The 15853-nt window shown below is 35.3% G+C and overlaps 3 protein-coding genes across 4 annotated transcripts; 1 reads left to right on the top strand and 2 right to left on the bottom strand.

Moving 5' to 3' along the window:
- The first annotated feature begins 475 nt into the window (after window positions 1-475).
- fgf1a (fibroblast growth factor 1a) lies at window positions 476-5758 on the top strand. Its single transcript, XM_026281203.1, has 3 exons — window positions 476-852; window positions 4764-4867; window positions 4958-5758. The coding sequence occupies exons 1-3, from the start codon at window positions 726-728 to the stop codon at window positions 5141-5143; spliced, it is 417 nt and encodes a 138-aa protein (XP_026136988.1). The 5' UTR covers window positions 476-725; the 3' UTR covers window positions 5144-5758.
- Window positions 5759-6291: 533 nt separating this feature from the next.
- On the bottom strand, window positions 6292-10970 carry ndfip1 (Nedd4 family interacting protein 1). Its single transcript, XM_026281202.1, has 7 exons — window positions 10745-10970; window positions 9499-9583; window positions 9277-9407; window positions 9106-9193; window positions 8240-8364; window positions 8085-8151; window positions 6292-7349 (listed from the first exon to the last, which is right to left on the bottom strand). Exons 1-7 carry the CDS (start codon window positions 10772-10774, stop codon window positions 7243-7245), a joined length of 633 nt encoding a protein of 210 aa, XP_026136987.1. The 5' UTR covers window positions 10775-10970; the 3' UTR covers window positions 6292-7242.
- Window positions 10971-11703: 733 nt separating this feature from the next.
- gnpda1 (glucosamine-6-phosphate deaminase 1) lies at window positions 11704-15205 on the bottom strand. 2 transcript variants are annotated; one of them, XM_026281205.1, is made up of 7 exons: window positions 15092-15205; window positions 14583-14720; window positions 14394-14495; window positions 14115-14297; window positions 13858-14042; window positions 12062-12236; window positions 11704-11934 (listed from the first exon to the last, which is right to left on the bottom strand). In XM_026281205.1, the coding sequence occupies exons 2-7, from the start codon at window positions 14704-14706 to the stop codon at window positions 11897-11899; spliced, it is 807 nt and encodes a 268-aa protein (XP_026136990.1). In that variant the 5' UTR covers window positions 14707-14720; window positions 15092-15205; the 3' UTR covers window positions 11704-11896. The 2 variants fall into 2 exon arrangements, with proteins under 2 accessions (XP_026136990.1, XP_026136989.1); XM_026281204.1 differs by having other exon boundaries at window positions 14583-14730.
- Window positions 15206-15853: the final 648 nt, after the last annotated feature.

Genomic DNA, 15853 nt, shown 5'->3' on the forward strand with positions numbered 1-15853 from the left:
TTGTACAATTTCGAGAAAAAAAAGTCTAAATAAAATGTTGAGAGTAAACACTTGTGAAATGTTAATTCTCAACATCTTGTCCACTTTTTTTTTCCCTCGTAATTTAATGAGCTTCTCAACATTTACTCGACTTTTTCACGCAATTTAACGACTTTTTTTGTAATTTAAAGAGTTTATTCTCAACTTTCACTTTTGTAACTTAATTTTATGGACTTTTTATCGTAATTTGATGACACTTTAATTCAACGAGTTTTTCTCTCAACATTTTATCTCGACTTTTTTTCTCATAATTTAACGACTTTTTATCGTAATTTAATGAGTTTATCCTCAACATTTTATCTCGTAATTTAACGACTTTAGTCTCAAAGTGGTTTTATTTATTTATTACTGCTTGGCCGCAATCATCTTCTGTGGTAATACTACGATTATAAATAAAAAATTAATCTTATTATATAAACAGTATCTAATAGCGTTTTCCCTTGGGATGTCATAATGACGTGTGTAGCTGAACAGCCCAGGCAGGTTTAGAGTCTGGGGTTAATCAATACAACCGTTCCCTGCAGCTTCAGCGTTATTACCCGTTTCTCCGGAGCTGCCTTACATAGACAGCATTTCGTCCGGAGCCAGCCGCCCAGGAATGCCGTAGGTACGCTTCTCGAGTGAGACACGGCCATTTTCAGACCCGAACAGCGCCTGTGCTCAGGAGAGCGCACTGAATAGTCGTCATGACGGAGAAACTCGGTCCTCCGGACTACAAGAAGCTGGCTCGGCTGTACTGCATGAACGGAGGATTTCACCTGCGGCTCGCGGCGGACGGAAGCGTGGCGGGAGCGCGAGAGGAAGACGAATACAGTGAGTTCCGCTGCAGATGACGCGTTTATCGCTGCTACAGTAAATGTGAGAATGAGAATAAAGTATTTGAAAATGAATAACGTAGACAACACTGGGATTGATATAAATGAGAACGAATGAAGACACTTTCATTTTAAAATGGCAACGTGCTTTGTGCTGAGAAGCAGATTTTTCCCTCTTTTAACATGAAACATTTAAATAGGCCTACTTAAACTGCACTGAGTGCGTATCAGAATAAATCAGTAATTATTTCTAAGTTTTTTTTTTCCTATCCATCTATTCTCTCTCTCTCATTATATTATATATATATATATATATATATATATATATATATATATATATATATATATATATATATATATATATATATATATATATATATACACACACACACACACACACACACATAGTATAGATTATATTACACACACAAATACTTTTACACACACGGAGCTGGGTAAATTCTCTTAATTGTAAGCAGTTACTGATCTAAATTACATGTCACAAATAGTAGGTAATGCAATACATTACACATTTTAATCAGACTACTTTTAAAAGACTTTTAACGAACTTTTATCCGTTTATCACAATGATTTAAACCGGATTATCGTGTACCATGATGTAAAAATACAAAATGAAAGATATATTCCATTCATTGTAATTAACAACATGAAGTACATTCAAAATGATATTACATCAAGTTTCCCAAAACTGTGGCTCGTAAAGGATCTGCAGGGGGTTTGTGAGTTTAATGAAAAGATTTTAATCAAAGTGCTGGCATCCAGCAGGTCAAAAGGTCAACCACGAGCCATGTCAAGAGCACACCACAGCTCCAAAAGATGAAGAATAGCTATGTTCAACACAGGTGTTGTTTAAAGCCTACAAGCTCTTTATCTGATGAAAAGCTAGCAATTAAGTCAAGTCATGTAAAAAAAAAATTTTTTACAATATCAAATTAAAAGACAGAAATAAAATGTGGTGTTTACCTGCGTGCCATATTACCATTAAGCAGTGTCTGATAACAGTGCATATCAAATCATAAACAATATTTTAAAATCTCAGGGATACTTGATTATGATTTCACTTTAACTTAAGCGTTGCAATGTTATCTTTCAAATGCAACAAAGTAGGAATCAATTTCTGTCTCTCTAAACGGAGGCACAAGTCTTATGTACCTACTAGCATCAAAAGTATCAGTGGAGGGTGAATGAGAAACGTCCTGCGTGTCTGTACAGCCAGAAGATTTTAAAGGTGATGAGACGGATGGAGGTCAAGTGCGCGGAGAAGGAACTGGCTTTTGAGCTAATCGCTTTGCTTCAAGATCCAGTTTACGTATTTGGATGTCTCGATCAGCCTGAGTCTCTACTACACGAAGCCTAATCATTTCTGCCTCACATTCCTGTTCCTCACGACCTCTTCAGACTGAACCGTAACACCACCCTCAGACTCCTCTGGCAAGATACCAGCATCTACCAATTTCCCAAACAGGTCGTCCTCAAGCACTGGTTTTGTAACATCTTTTCGAATATCAATATGAGAGAACTCCGCCAACAAAATAAGATCTTTTTTAGCACAACGATTAAAGGCCTCTGTTGTAGGACAAAGGGTAAACTCAGTAAAGTCAAACTCCATTATGTCTATGCCTGCAACACTTACAGTCAAAAACAGTCAAACAATTTGAGAGAAAGAGCACTTACCAATAGCCAATTAGAAGACGAGCCCCCACTTGTTACGATCCCCTTTTCCAGTCTAGGGTTGGGAGTGGGAGTAACAGATTAAAGGAATAAATTAAAGAAAAACGTGGAGGAATCACCGCAGTCCTCTGCTCCAGAAGATACAACCACCACTTAGTAAGTAAATAAGTCATTTATTTATAAAGGGAAGCAATAAATGTCTTCAGGAGGGGACCTGGCCAAAACAACAACCCAGCAGCTGACTAGCAGGAGGAGTACTAAATCATTTAACCAAGTAAGAGAAAAGAAAACAACAACAAAAGCTTTCCTCAACTCCCTCAATAACTAAAAACAGGGATAAACATCTACCCTACAGCTTCCAATACTAGCCATAAATCAAATTAAGTGAGTTACAATACCTCTTTATACCTTAACAGAAATAAAAATAGAAAATAAATGTGCTACACTCTGTGGCTTCAACACACCACTTGTGCACAGGAATACAATTCAGTTTCAGTTCAAATCACTTAACAACTATTTTAACCTTACACCATCAACACAGGTCTGGAGCAGGGGAGAAGTGAGCCTCTCTCAAGCAGTGTTCCCTCTGCTCTTTTGTAGCAGCACCGTCTGCAGCACATACTCGGATGAGTACCACCTGTGGGCAATTTGATCTGCCTATCAATTAGAGAGCGGTAGAGAGTGAGAGAGAACACACAGGATACATAACCACACCCCAAAAGGGTGGGGAAAACATACCTTAATAATAAAAAGAAAAAGAAAAACATACATCCTAGGGATGTAACACTGTTTGAGCATAACACCCGCAAAGTACGATGCAAAGAGACATTCTTTTACAGAATTAGATTTTAAAAGGAGTCATATAATGTTGCTAAAAAAGAATATTTTTTTCTATTTGGTGTAATTAAATGTGTTTATGCGGTTTAGTGTAAAAAAAAAAAAAAAACATTATTTTCCACATACTGTACATTATTGTTTTTCCTATATGTCCTCTCTTTCTGAAACGCAACGTTTTTTTTTACAAACCTCATCGTTCTGAAAAGCGAGGTGTGCTCTGATTGGCCAGCTATCCAGTGCATTGTGATTGGCTGAATGCCTGTGATGCGTGTCTTGATCAGAACACCGGCGCCACGAGACAAAAACAATAAAAACCCATTACATACAAGTCATTTGTTGCATCCAGTGGGAACATAATCACGGGTTATAAATATGTATGCTTCATTTTTATGCATTGCATCGCACCAATTAAACAAAACCATGTCTGCATTTGTGACCAGAAAAACAACAAAAAAACAAGCTACTATGCTCAAAACTCGCGTGTGAATCATCAGAGGCAAATCCTTTAAATATGAACGTACTTACAGACTGAGAATCAGAAGAGCTGGCACTGTAGTCTTCTCTCAGGATCAGAAACAGTCCTCCATAAAATCTTCTGCACACTAAATATTTGGGTTGAACTGTTCTGAAACAGTTGTAAATATAATTTAACCACTCTAGTTGTGTCCTCATTTGAAAGACCAAACAAACTAGTTTCGCTTTCACAATTAGAAAACAGCGTCTCCACGACATGGCAGAGTCAACAGAGAGAATAAAAGTTACGCCATCTTTCTTTACGTAAACATTTGGGCGGAGTTATGCAAATCTTCCCACATAGTGACATAGACATGTTGGGGCGTGTTAGAAACTAGTAATTTACTCCAAAGAGAAAGGAACAATTAAATCGCATCATATGATCCTTTTAAAAGATGAAAGAGAGGAATTAGGGAGTATCAATACATTACGGATAATTTATTGCTATTTTGTAAATAACATGCATTCATGCAATCCATTAAAAAAGTAAAGGATTATGAGTATTTTAAAATGTTATTAACTCTAGTTACAAGTATTACATTTTTAGAATCTGATTATATAATACAGATTACATGCAATCAGATAATACCCAGCTCTGTGCACACACACATATAATAAAGTGTGTGAAAAGACTTATATAAATTTACCTGTTAGCATATCTACTCTAATGCTCAGTAGCATTACAAAATCTGTTATATTTTGCTTGAAAACTTAATTTCACCCTTAAAAACATTTGTCCTTGATCTTTTGTTATTGTGGATGTTGGACACTGTTCTGGAATGTAGGATTGTTCTGTATCATTTTCAACAATCCTCCCATATTTACAACAGTTTTACTATGTGTGTGTGTGTGTGTGTGGTTTTAAAGGCATACTGCGCATAAAAGCTACTAGTCCAGGAGTGGTGGTCATTGAAGGAGCAGAGACAGGACTTTACCTCTCTATGAATGAAGACGGCAAGCCGTACGCTTCAGTAAGTCTAATGAAATCCTTCTGATACAAAGACATGCAAATTAGTATCAATATGTTTTGAACTGGTGCATGTTTTTTTCCCTCTTTGCAGTCACTTGTAACAGATGAAAGTTATTTCTTGGAGAGGATGGAGGAAAACCACTACAACACGTATCAGTCTCAAAAGCACGGTGAAAACTGGTACGTCGGGATAAAAAAGAACGGGAAAATGAAACGCGGTCCACGAACACACATTGGACAAAAGGCGATCTTCTTTCTCCCTCGGCAGGTGGACTGAGGCCTCGAACCTGATCCTGTTTCATCACACACAGTTACTGCTTACACTTCACTATAAGTTCAGAATTGTTAACATTAGTTTTCATTTCATTCATTTCAAGGACCTAAACTGACAATAAAGTTAAATTTTCATTATCTAATGTTAGAAAATATAAATACTACTGTAGAAAAAAATACTGTAACAGATGCACTGCTCATTATTAATGCATCAAATAACTTTAACATTATTGTAAAGTGTAAGTGAATCACCACATGGATAAATGTGATTACTCTCTACTAACTACACACGAACAACATCTAACTCACTGTCAGACGGCTGAATATACAACATATATGCAGACTAACAGAATAACTGTAGTATTTAAATATGCACTGACAAAGAAAGATATAGTATATAGAAAAAAATGCTATTATAGTAATCTATTTTTATTTTTAAATTGAGAATCGAGTCAAACTTAAATGACATTTCATGTTGTATTTTCCTATTGGTTATGTAATCATGTGTATCTGATTGCGTTTTATTTTTCTGTTCATGAGCAACTCTGAAATATCAATGTTATTGTGCTGTCACTGTACCTTTATGGATCATGTTACACAATAAATCTCACTGACTCACGGGAAGTATACATTCATGCAAGTGCAAAATAATAAATGTTACTAGAAATACTACAGTCATCAAACCAACTAATCACTGTTAATCTTTACTAGCACACATAATAGATGAACAATTATATATAAAAGTTAAGATCCTTCAGTTGAGGATCTAAAAGCTTGGGGTAAATTAGATTTATTTACTTATTTTGGAAGGTGGGGTTAATGTTTTTGCTAGGCAAGGATGCATTTAATTAATGAGAAAGATCAAAACGCTTTTCTTTGGCGTTTTCTTATTAATCAAAAATGTGAATATGCAAAAGTATCATGTGAAACTAATAATGTCATCACAGAAAACAAATGCATTTTAAAAAATTATAATTAAATAGAAAACCTTTAGTGCATTAAATTGGTGCTGTTAAATTAGAAAAAAAATAATGCATTAATAAAAAAATGAGCTCGCCCCACTCATACCATGCAATTAACAATTACTACTAAATAAAAGACTTTTCAAAAATATGAAAATAGCGTATAATACTGACAAATACACAAGTGATGTGTGGTGTTGCCATATGTGTTACATTTATTAAAAGTTACTCGACAACTGTAAAACATACAAATCACAAACAGCACATTGTGAAGCACTAGCCCATACTGAAGCCTTCAATATAACCATCTACTGCTACATTTGGCATCATAAAATATTGTGTTATTCACATTGATCGATTAAGCGCATCACATCAGGTGTGCTTTAATGCTGAATCAGGTTGCTGTTCATATTGAACTGCTATCAAGCTAAATGGACCTTTTCTATAATAAGAGTATTTTGGTCTGTTTGGTGACAGGATGAGGAATTTAAAACAAGCCGACATATTTTTGAATACACTTTTAATATGCTTTTTGCTTTACAAGGACCTGTTTAGATCTTGAAAGTATATGTTTTTATCATTTAATATCTCTCTTCTTGTTCACAAAGGTCAGTTACTAGATTTACCCACAAAGAAAAAAATTACAACCTTCCCACAAATTAAGAGAAAACTCACAGAAACAAACTGTGAGAGGGAATTTAACAAAAGCATTCTGAACTGGAGCACATGCACATGTCAGCTTCTAACTGCATAATGAATGCATACTGTACGGTTTAATTAAGCACTGATTAATGGCTGGAGGAACTCAAAAGCTTAAGTAAAATATGCCAGTGTAATAAATTGCATTATGCAAACTATAGAGAAGTGCAAGGGCGTCTGAAGCAGATGTTGCCGTTTAAGTCGTGAAGATTCAAAAAAGATTTGTTGACTTTGCTGTTTTGATCATTTTGCAATTATCCGGAGATTTTAATCCATTCACAAAGTCAAAGGAGGAAAAAATGTCATCTTCATTTAAATATCATGACCATAATCATTTATATCACCGAAAGGTTGTCTTTTAATTGATTTTCCACTAATGCAATGCACTTACATCTAAAAAAAAAAAAAAAAAAACTTTGGGAAATAACTTCTTGTGCTTCACCTAATAGATAAAGAGAACTCGGGTACGAGGAAGGGTGGACATGGAATGATCGGTCATGTTGCGAACTCTGGAATAGTTAACAAATCCCCGGAAGAACAGCAGGAATCCTGGTGGAATAAAAATGTCAGACTAGTTGCTATATATATATATATTTCTTTTTAATAAAAAAGATAAATTGGTAATACTTAAGTAATGATATTAAACAATCTAAGATTTTTTTTAATTGTAACAGATTTGGAGAAATGTAGCATTGCATCACTTGTTCATCAATGGATGCTCTGCGGTGAATGGGTGCCGTCGGAATGAGAGTCCAAACAGCTGATAAAAACAACACAATAATCCACACCAGTTCATAATTCATAATGCTTCCTCCAGTGAAACAGTCCATCTCCTTTTTCCGCTCACATTTTTTAAATTGTTTTTGTAATCAGTGCTTGATCTGTGCATATTTCTCTCCTGATTCAGAAGAGACGAGTTTTCACTACAGAACGCAGCCGGAAGAAAATGTTCAACATTAAAACCTTTGTAATGACTGATTTGTTTCTTATAAACACTCAGCTTTTCACTTCACAAGATGTTAACTGATGGACTGGAGCGGTGTGGATTATTGTGATGTTTTTATCAGCTGTTTGGACTCTCATTCTGACGGCACCCATTCACTTCAGAGCAAATGCAATGCTACATTTCTGACGAAGAAACAAACTCATCTACATCTTTGTTGATCTGAAGTTTGAGTAAACGGTCATAACATTTTTATTTTTGAAAAAAATATTACTTCAACAGATATTTTTAATAGGGCAATAAAAGCATTTATTCACACTAATGTGCAAATATACACTCACCTACAACAAGGAAAACCCACCACAGCCAGTACTGGCCATCAAAATATCCAGGGAAGTAGGTAGAAAACTGTTTAATCACAGAAAGTTAAGAGTGAGTGTTCTTCATCCTCTAATAAAAACACTAATAAAATGATATGAAGTCATATGGAACATACCCTGACAATCAGGACCCATTTGACCAGGGACAGTCCGAACCCAGAGATGGCTCCGTAGCGTCCCGCCGCAGACGTGGTCAGACAGAAGGACAGGAAGAAGCCAATCCAGTTAAAGAGGAACGCCACTGATAATGCAAAAGAAATTAAGAGATATTAACATATCTGATGCAGCTTTGATGAGTGTGTTTTTGTGCTGGTGCTTTGGCCTGTTGCGGATAAATAAATATGACACTAAAACTGCCAGTAGGTGGCAGCAAGTCCCCGTCTTTATGAGTGATTCACTGAATCATGCATTCAAACGATTCATTTAGCAATGAAGCAAGTGACTGTGTTTATCAGTGACCCAAACGATTTGTTCAAACAATTCACACAATATTGCTCTGAGACGCATAAATGTTCTGCTCTGGCTCTGACTCAAACTATTTTCGTAGACGAAACAGAAAAATAAAAAACTGAAAATGTGTCTAAAAATCGAACTCCCTCCATATTAACTCTTTTGAACTGATGTATAAAATTAATATCACATTTGCAACTGCGATCACATGCTAATATTCAGGAAAACATCGGATTCTTGGGAGATATTACTTAACTACATAAATATAGAAAAGAAAAAAAATAATTTCATCATGCAGTGCATGCTTTTGGACTCTCAAGACGTGTTTTTGCTTGTTTTTTGCAATGCAACTGACATACTCCATAATTTCATGTCATATATTCTTAAAAGAACAATTATGATATTATTGTACAATACCCATACCATCAGCCCAATTACTAATCCACCCATAATCCAACACCAGACTAAGTAGTCTATCATAGAGAGAAAGAAAAAACAGACACAACAAGATCAAAGCACTGTGCGCTCTTACTGAAAAACGTTAGCATGAAAATCCCATCGTTCCCAACCCGCAGTTGATCCGTATCATCAAAACTGTCTCTGGCAATGAAGTCCTCATCCTGTTGTAAAGAAACAAACATGGATGTGTAAAAAGAGTGCTTAATTAACTGCAATTACCCCTAAAACAGGCACAAAGGCTCACCCTGTCGGTGACTAGAGGAATGGTGGCCTCTTCTTTGCTCCTCTCAGCCTCGTCATATGACGGCAGTGACGTGGCGACGTTGTACGACGGAGGTTTGGGGTACACATCATCTTCTTTATACTCAAAGAAAGCTACAGCACACGCATCAGACAGAGTGCAACGGTTAGGAATAATGACAGAGGGAGGTTACTGTGCAAATCTGCGTTCAGACGCTCACGTTACCTGCATTATTCGCTGGGATGCTGCTGTACGGCGGAGGCGCATCCGCAGCTTGTTGTAACACCTCCTCTGACTCCTCATTATTCAACTACACAAAAAAACAAAAACAAAGCTGCTGATGCACACACATACACACTGTACCCATGTACAGTCATTTAAGACACTTCCAAAACTGCTGCAACAGAGTTATGTGTCCAGGTTTTGTTCTAATGGATGGGGTGCCAATACTTTTGTCCATATGGTGTATGTACAACTCATTGGTGTTTGATGATGAGTTTTGGCTCAAGTTTTGCATTTAGAGGTTTCTGCATACTAGTCAACTTCTTCCACACTGACTGAATCAATCATTTATTTTGTAATCTTGCCTTATACACAGAGTTAGTGTTGTGTTAGAATAGAAAAGCGTCCTGTCAAAACTGATGCTATACAATTAGAAGCTCACCATTCCATAGAATATCATTATATGTTTAAACATTAAGATTTGTACTCATGTTATTTACTAAAGTATTCAAACTAGTTCATTAGAAGGGGGTGCCAATACTTTTGTTCATATAGTGTATATAGATACACTGTATGTGTGTGTATAAACAAATTATTATGGAATCAATTATCAACATATTAGATATCTAAAAAAAACTTGAATAAATATTAAATAAACATTCTCCAACGAAAAGTGCAAAGTAACAAATACAATTATTATATATTTCGTCAAAAAATGATTGTCATGTACATATAACACGCGATAAGTCGATATTGATTATTGCAACAGGCCTACACACACACACACACACACACACACACACACACACATATATATATATATATATATATATATATATATATACATAAATGGTGCTGAAATATGACTTAGATGATTATTGACAAAACTAAACAGCTTCACCTCTGTCTTCTTGTAACTCAAGAACGTTAACACTGTTTTACATTAGATCAAATATGACTGTAAACAACACTTGATCGGAATGACAACCTAATATATTAATAATTCATAATGAAGTGCGGACTATAATGTATCCATATTCGTGCGCTGTTGTTTTTTCCGGTTTGGTGTCATTGCTAATGCTAATGCTAACTGAAGGCCGCTGAGGCTAACCAGCTAATTAAACCATCGGACTTTATCCTCTGTCTCCGCAAAACTTTACAGATTAGAGTTCTAGAAAAAGTCAGGCTAACTGAACTAATCCTGGGTTATTTGGTAAACTTGTTTTGGGTTTGTTAGCGTTAACGTTACCTGCTGATATCCACTCCTCTGTTCTGTCATTCTCCCGCGTCGATCTTTTCACTTAATCACTCATACAGTAATGATCACTAGTTTAACGTAACTTTGACTTAATATCACAAACTGTCTGTTCGTTAATTTAAATATTCTCGTAAGAAGTCAGATCAACAGTACTAGGCCGATCACGAGCACAAACAATGGCGACTGCGACTGCGCATGCGCAGTGTGTTTCAGTGCGGCTCTGTCTCAAACACTAGTGTGCTGTCTTCATAGACAGCATTCCATCTGTTATAGACGTGCTTCTAGTGGCTCCTCTCAGGCAGCTCACCAGGTTTTATATACAGCCCATAGGTGTATTTATGTCAGTGCAAAGATTGTTGGTATGTAACCAATGAACTGCTGAACTAAATCCACCTTTGAACTTTTATACCTTCAATTGTCTTTACAATGTCCAGAGAGATAAGATCAGTCCCAGTACAGTGATAAACACTCAATATTTCTGTAAGTGTAGTCTGTTAATTCTTGACTCTGGAGGTTAAATCAGATCTGATTCCTAACCATTGTGAATCACTGAGTTATTTTTGCTCGGTCATGAATGAACTTGATTACGCTGAATTGCCTTTATAAAAAATGTTTTTATCACTTTTCCCATGCATAATGGGGAAATGTCTCTTTAGTCTAATAGTTTCATACAAAAAAAAAATGTTTTAATTCTTGTACAGTTAAACATGTCATGGCCCTCCTCCAGCAGTGTTGTCGTTTATAACTAGAACAAATGCTATTTAAACACGTTTTTATGAGCTGAAATAAAGCTTAAATAAAATACAATAAATTAAATATAAATATTAGATCAATATATATATATATATATATATATAAAGAAAATCAGAAATTTAACCTTGGCAACTAACTGAATAAAAAAAGTGAAATAAAAAAAAGATGTATGAATAATATTTACAGTACTGAGTCTATTTATTCATCAATTTGTTATTTATTTGGTCACGTTTAAAGAATCAGAATTTCAAATCAGTTATTATATAAACACATCTTAATTCAATACATCAGGCATTGAGAGGTTTAATAAAAGAGATTAATATAAAAACAGTGCAATTTGGGTAAATACACAAACACATGTCTGTTGTGTGTCCATTCTTCTTATCAATATCAGTCTAGCACCATCTTGTTGTGCACATCCATAATGCCTGAAAAAAAAAAGCATTAGTAAACTGATGCTGAAAATTTCTTACATGCACAGTATCCCTGTATTAGAGAGAGAGAGAGAGAGAGAGAGAGAGAGAGGTCGACAAGCAATGTAAAAGTCAGAGTTACCTTTGAAATACTTGACCGTTTTGACCCTCAGCTCGTGTGTGGCGTCTTCATCGCACACAAACACAGCCTGTGGATGCTGCTGGAAGGCGGACACCGTCCACATGTGATTCACTCCCTCTTCTATGGCTTTATAGAGCGCGAACGCTTTATGAGAGCCAGTGATAAGGATCATGACCTGAAAATGTCATATAATCAGGTTAGCGTTTGTTTTATTGTTTCAGATCAGTCCACAGACGCTGATGCTGTTGAATGGACGCTTTTCGTAAACTATGATCAGTGTCAGGGACAATGCGAGTAAAGTAACTAGTAAAGTAACACATTACTTTTTAATTTAGGCAAGGCAGGTTTAATTATATGAAATATACTCATGAAAGTAAAGTAAGAAGGAGCCGTTTCATTGAAGACTGTTGCACTGTTGTCTTCTAGCCATGTTTCGTTTAGAAACATAAAATCCAGATCGTTTGTGGTTATTAAGTCATTAATCAGAAATTATGCATTTTTTAGGTGAGCGAATGTTTAAAAATGATAGCTTTAGTGTTGGGGGTAACGCATTACAGGTAACACAAGTTTTTTCAAGTAACTAGTAAAGTAACGCAAAACCTTTTAATTTACAAGAAGTTACTTTTTCGAATAGTTATTTTTTCCCCCCATTTATTGAAGAGAGAGAAATCGGGAGTAAAATGTTAGTTTAGTTCTAGAATAAATGTGAACATGCTTTAATTCATCTCACTCAAAGAAAAAGAAAAATTATAATTTAAAAAAATTATTAAAAAGCAACTCAGAATGTCTCAAAGCTACAATAATTAAATATGTTGTTAATTAATTCAAATATCCTTTATATGTTTAATCCCATTTTATTAACCAATTTGCTGCTGACCTTCGATGATCCAATTCAACCATCTTAATAATAATAAAAATAAAACCGCAAGATAAACTTACATTTCTTCTTTTTTTTATTGCTGAAGTGGTGGACTTTCTTCTTCTGCTTTCTACTGTTCAGACATTAATTTACATATCCTTCAGCCTGAGGATTTTGTTGCGAAATGGCTTTTACTTTTGGCAAAAACTTAATATTAAAAACAAACAAGCAAGCCCAGCCCATATTTATAAGTAATGCAAAAGTAACGTAACACAATACTTTCAATAGAAACGCAATTAAGTTACCTTTTTAGGAAGTAACACAGTATTGTAATGCATTACTTTTTAAAAGTAACTTTCCCCAACACTGTCTAAGATACTTTCACTTACACATTACTTTCTATAAAAAGTAACTAAGTAACGTAATTAGTTACTTTAAGTAGTTATGAAATAGTGTAATGCATTACCTTTAAATATAACTTATTATAATTATAAATTATTAAAAATGTCAATTTAGCAACTTTAATTTTTTTATACAATGAGAGAACACAAAAAATCTATTTGTTGTTATTTTTGGTATCTTCAAATCAGAATAGAGTGCACTTCTTTTTTTTTATTATTATTAATTATGCACATTACTATCATACTATTAATATCGTTTTAATTTTATTTTTTAGATTTTTTTTAAATATGGTTTTATTTTATTCATATATTTTTAAGTATCAGTTTTATGTACTGTAAATAAGATGCAGACTTTAATATGTCGTTGCTATTTTGCAAGCCACACTGCATATAAACTAGCTAACAATAAACATCCGAATGCATTGCTTGAATAAATTTGCAATTAGTTAGAGTCGTCTTATAGGAGAAGAATAAACAGGGGCTGACATTTCTAGATGTAATTATTTGGAAAAGCGCAAATGTGACACTATTTGTACCTCTCGAGCATCCATCACTGTCCCAACTCCAACCGTCAGAGCCATGGTGGGGACTTTAGAGAGATCGCCATCAAAGAAGCGAGCGTTAGCCAGAATGGTGTCCATAGCCAGGGTCTTCACACGCGTTCGGGACACCAGACTGGATCCAGGCTCATTGAACGCAATGTGACCATCAGGTCCAATACCTGCAACACGATTACAAGCCAGTGTTGTTTAATGGTGGCACTCACAGGTTAAAGTTCAATCGACTGTCTTACCGCCAACAAAAAGTTCGATTCCTCCAGCAGCTTTGATTTTGGCTTCAAAGTCCTGACACTCTTTCTCTAGATTAGATGCATTGCCGTCAAGGATGTGTGCGTTTTCTGCTCGGATGTCGATGTGCTTGAAGAAGTTGTTCCACATGAACGAATGGTAACTTTCAGGATGGTCTCTAGGAAGTCCTGGAAAAACCAAGCATGTTCAGAGTTCAACTATACATACGATACGACCGGCTGTTCAACCCTTGATCCCACAAGCGTAAACGAGCGGTCACTTACCTACATACTCATCCATATTAAACGTTTTCACGTACTGAAAAGATATGTCTCCTTTCTTGTGATACTCGATCAGTTTCTTGTAGCATCCAAGCGGAGTGCCTCCTGCCAATCACAGGAAATATAAACAGGAATATATTACAAATGTTTGAGCAAAACACAGATTTTTTTATTTTCTATTTTAATGTCTACCTGTTGGAAGACCCAGAGTGAAGAATCGGTCAGGACCAGGATTGAACTTCTTGATCCGGTTCCTGATGTATTTGGCCGTCCATTCGCTGACATGGTCATAGTCGTCCAGTATGATGAGCTTCATGGCTGTATCTGTGTCTGAAGGAAGCTAACAGATCAAATAACACGGAGTCTGTGTGTGTGTTTGATACAGTCCTGCCTTCTCCAGACTTTAGCACCATACATTAACGCGGAAGCACCTTGCTTTTTAATATGACACTTGACTGATATTGAAAGTGCACAGAGGAGACAGCGACCTCGTTATAACACATGCAACATGCAACAGATTATTGTTATTTTTCTTTTTACTACACTATTCTTTTCGTCACGCCAACACGTAGTTTCTCTCAGCAAGAAAAAAAACAAAGTTTATAGATCACGTGACTAGAAAATCGCTATGTTCGCACTGGAATTAATAATAATGAAATCTATTAAAACACACACAGAGTATTGAGATGATTAACTCTTACCAGATCAGATGTTTGTGAGGAGGAACTCTTCTAGCTGCTCAGAGGAACACGTGATCATGTGATCGAGAGGAAACGTTGCGCTTTTCACACATGATTTGAGAGTAAAACACATTGCGTCATCAAAAAGGGATTTTAGGAATTTGGCCGAATCGACAAGATTCATACACTTTAAAAAAAACCTTATTAAACCATAAATGTGTACAATGGACCGTGCAAATAAATAAATAAGTGTCGAAATGAGGTGCTTTACTGTTAAAACGTGTTGATCTGTGGCTATGGAGGCCAATTTATAAATTATATGAGATGTTTTATTCACTATTATTATTATTTTTTTGAACTATGTCAAAGTTAAAACCCTAATTTGTTTGATTAAGATGGCAACAAATATAAACAACATCATTATAAAACATTTAGTGAATAGGCAACATCATTTATTAACACCATAATGGGTAATTTAGCCTAATTTAAGATTAATTCAGTTGCTCCATGGCATGCTTTTGTGGGAACACCTTTTGATTTACAATCATAAATTGGTAAATACAGAAAAGATTTTCAAATAACTTTATAACAGGGTGTTTAAGCTGATTTACTTGCCTTCATTCTGTTGAAAAGTTTCCAAGTGATTATATTTCTGGTGTGTCACTAATTTTACAAAATTAATGTTGTTAATTTAAGTGGAATATCAAGGATTGAATGCAATACCTAGGACACTGATATTTTGGTTATAAAAAAAAACAAAACAAAATAAAGTTAATAACAGTT

This window comes from Carassius auratus, chromosome 14, assembly GCF_003368295.1.
Source record: "Carassius auratus strain Wakin chromosome 14, ASM336829v1, whole genome shotgun sequence".
NCBI classification, from domain to species: domain Eukaryota; kingdom Metazoa; phylum Chordata; class Actinopteri; order Cypriniformes; family Cyprinidae; genus Carassius; species Carassius auratus.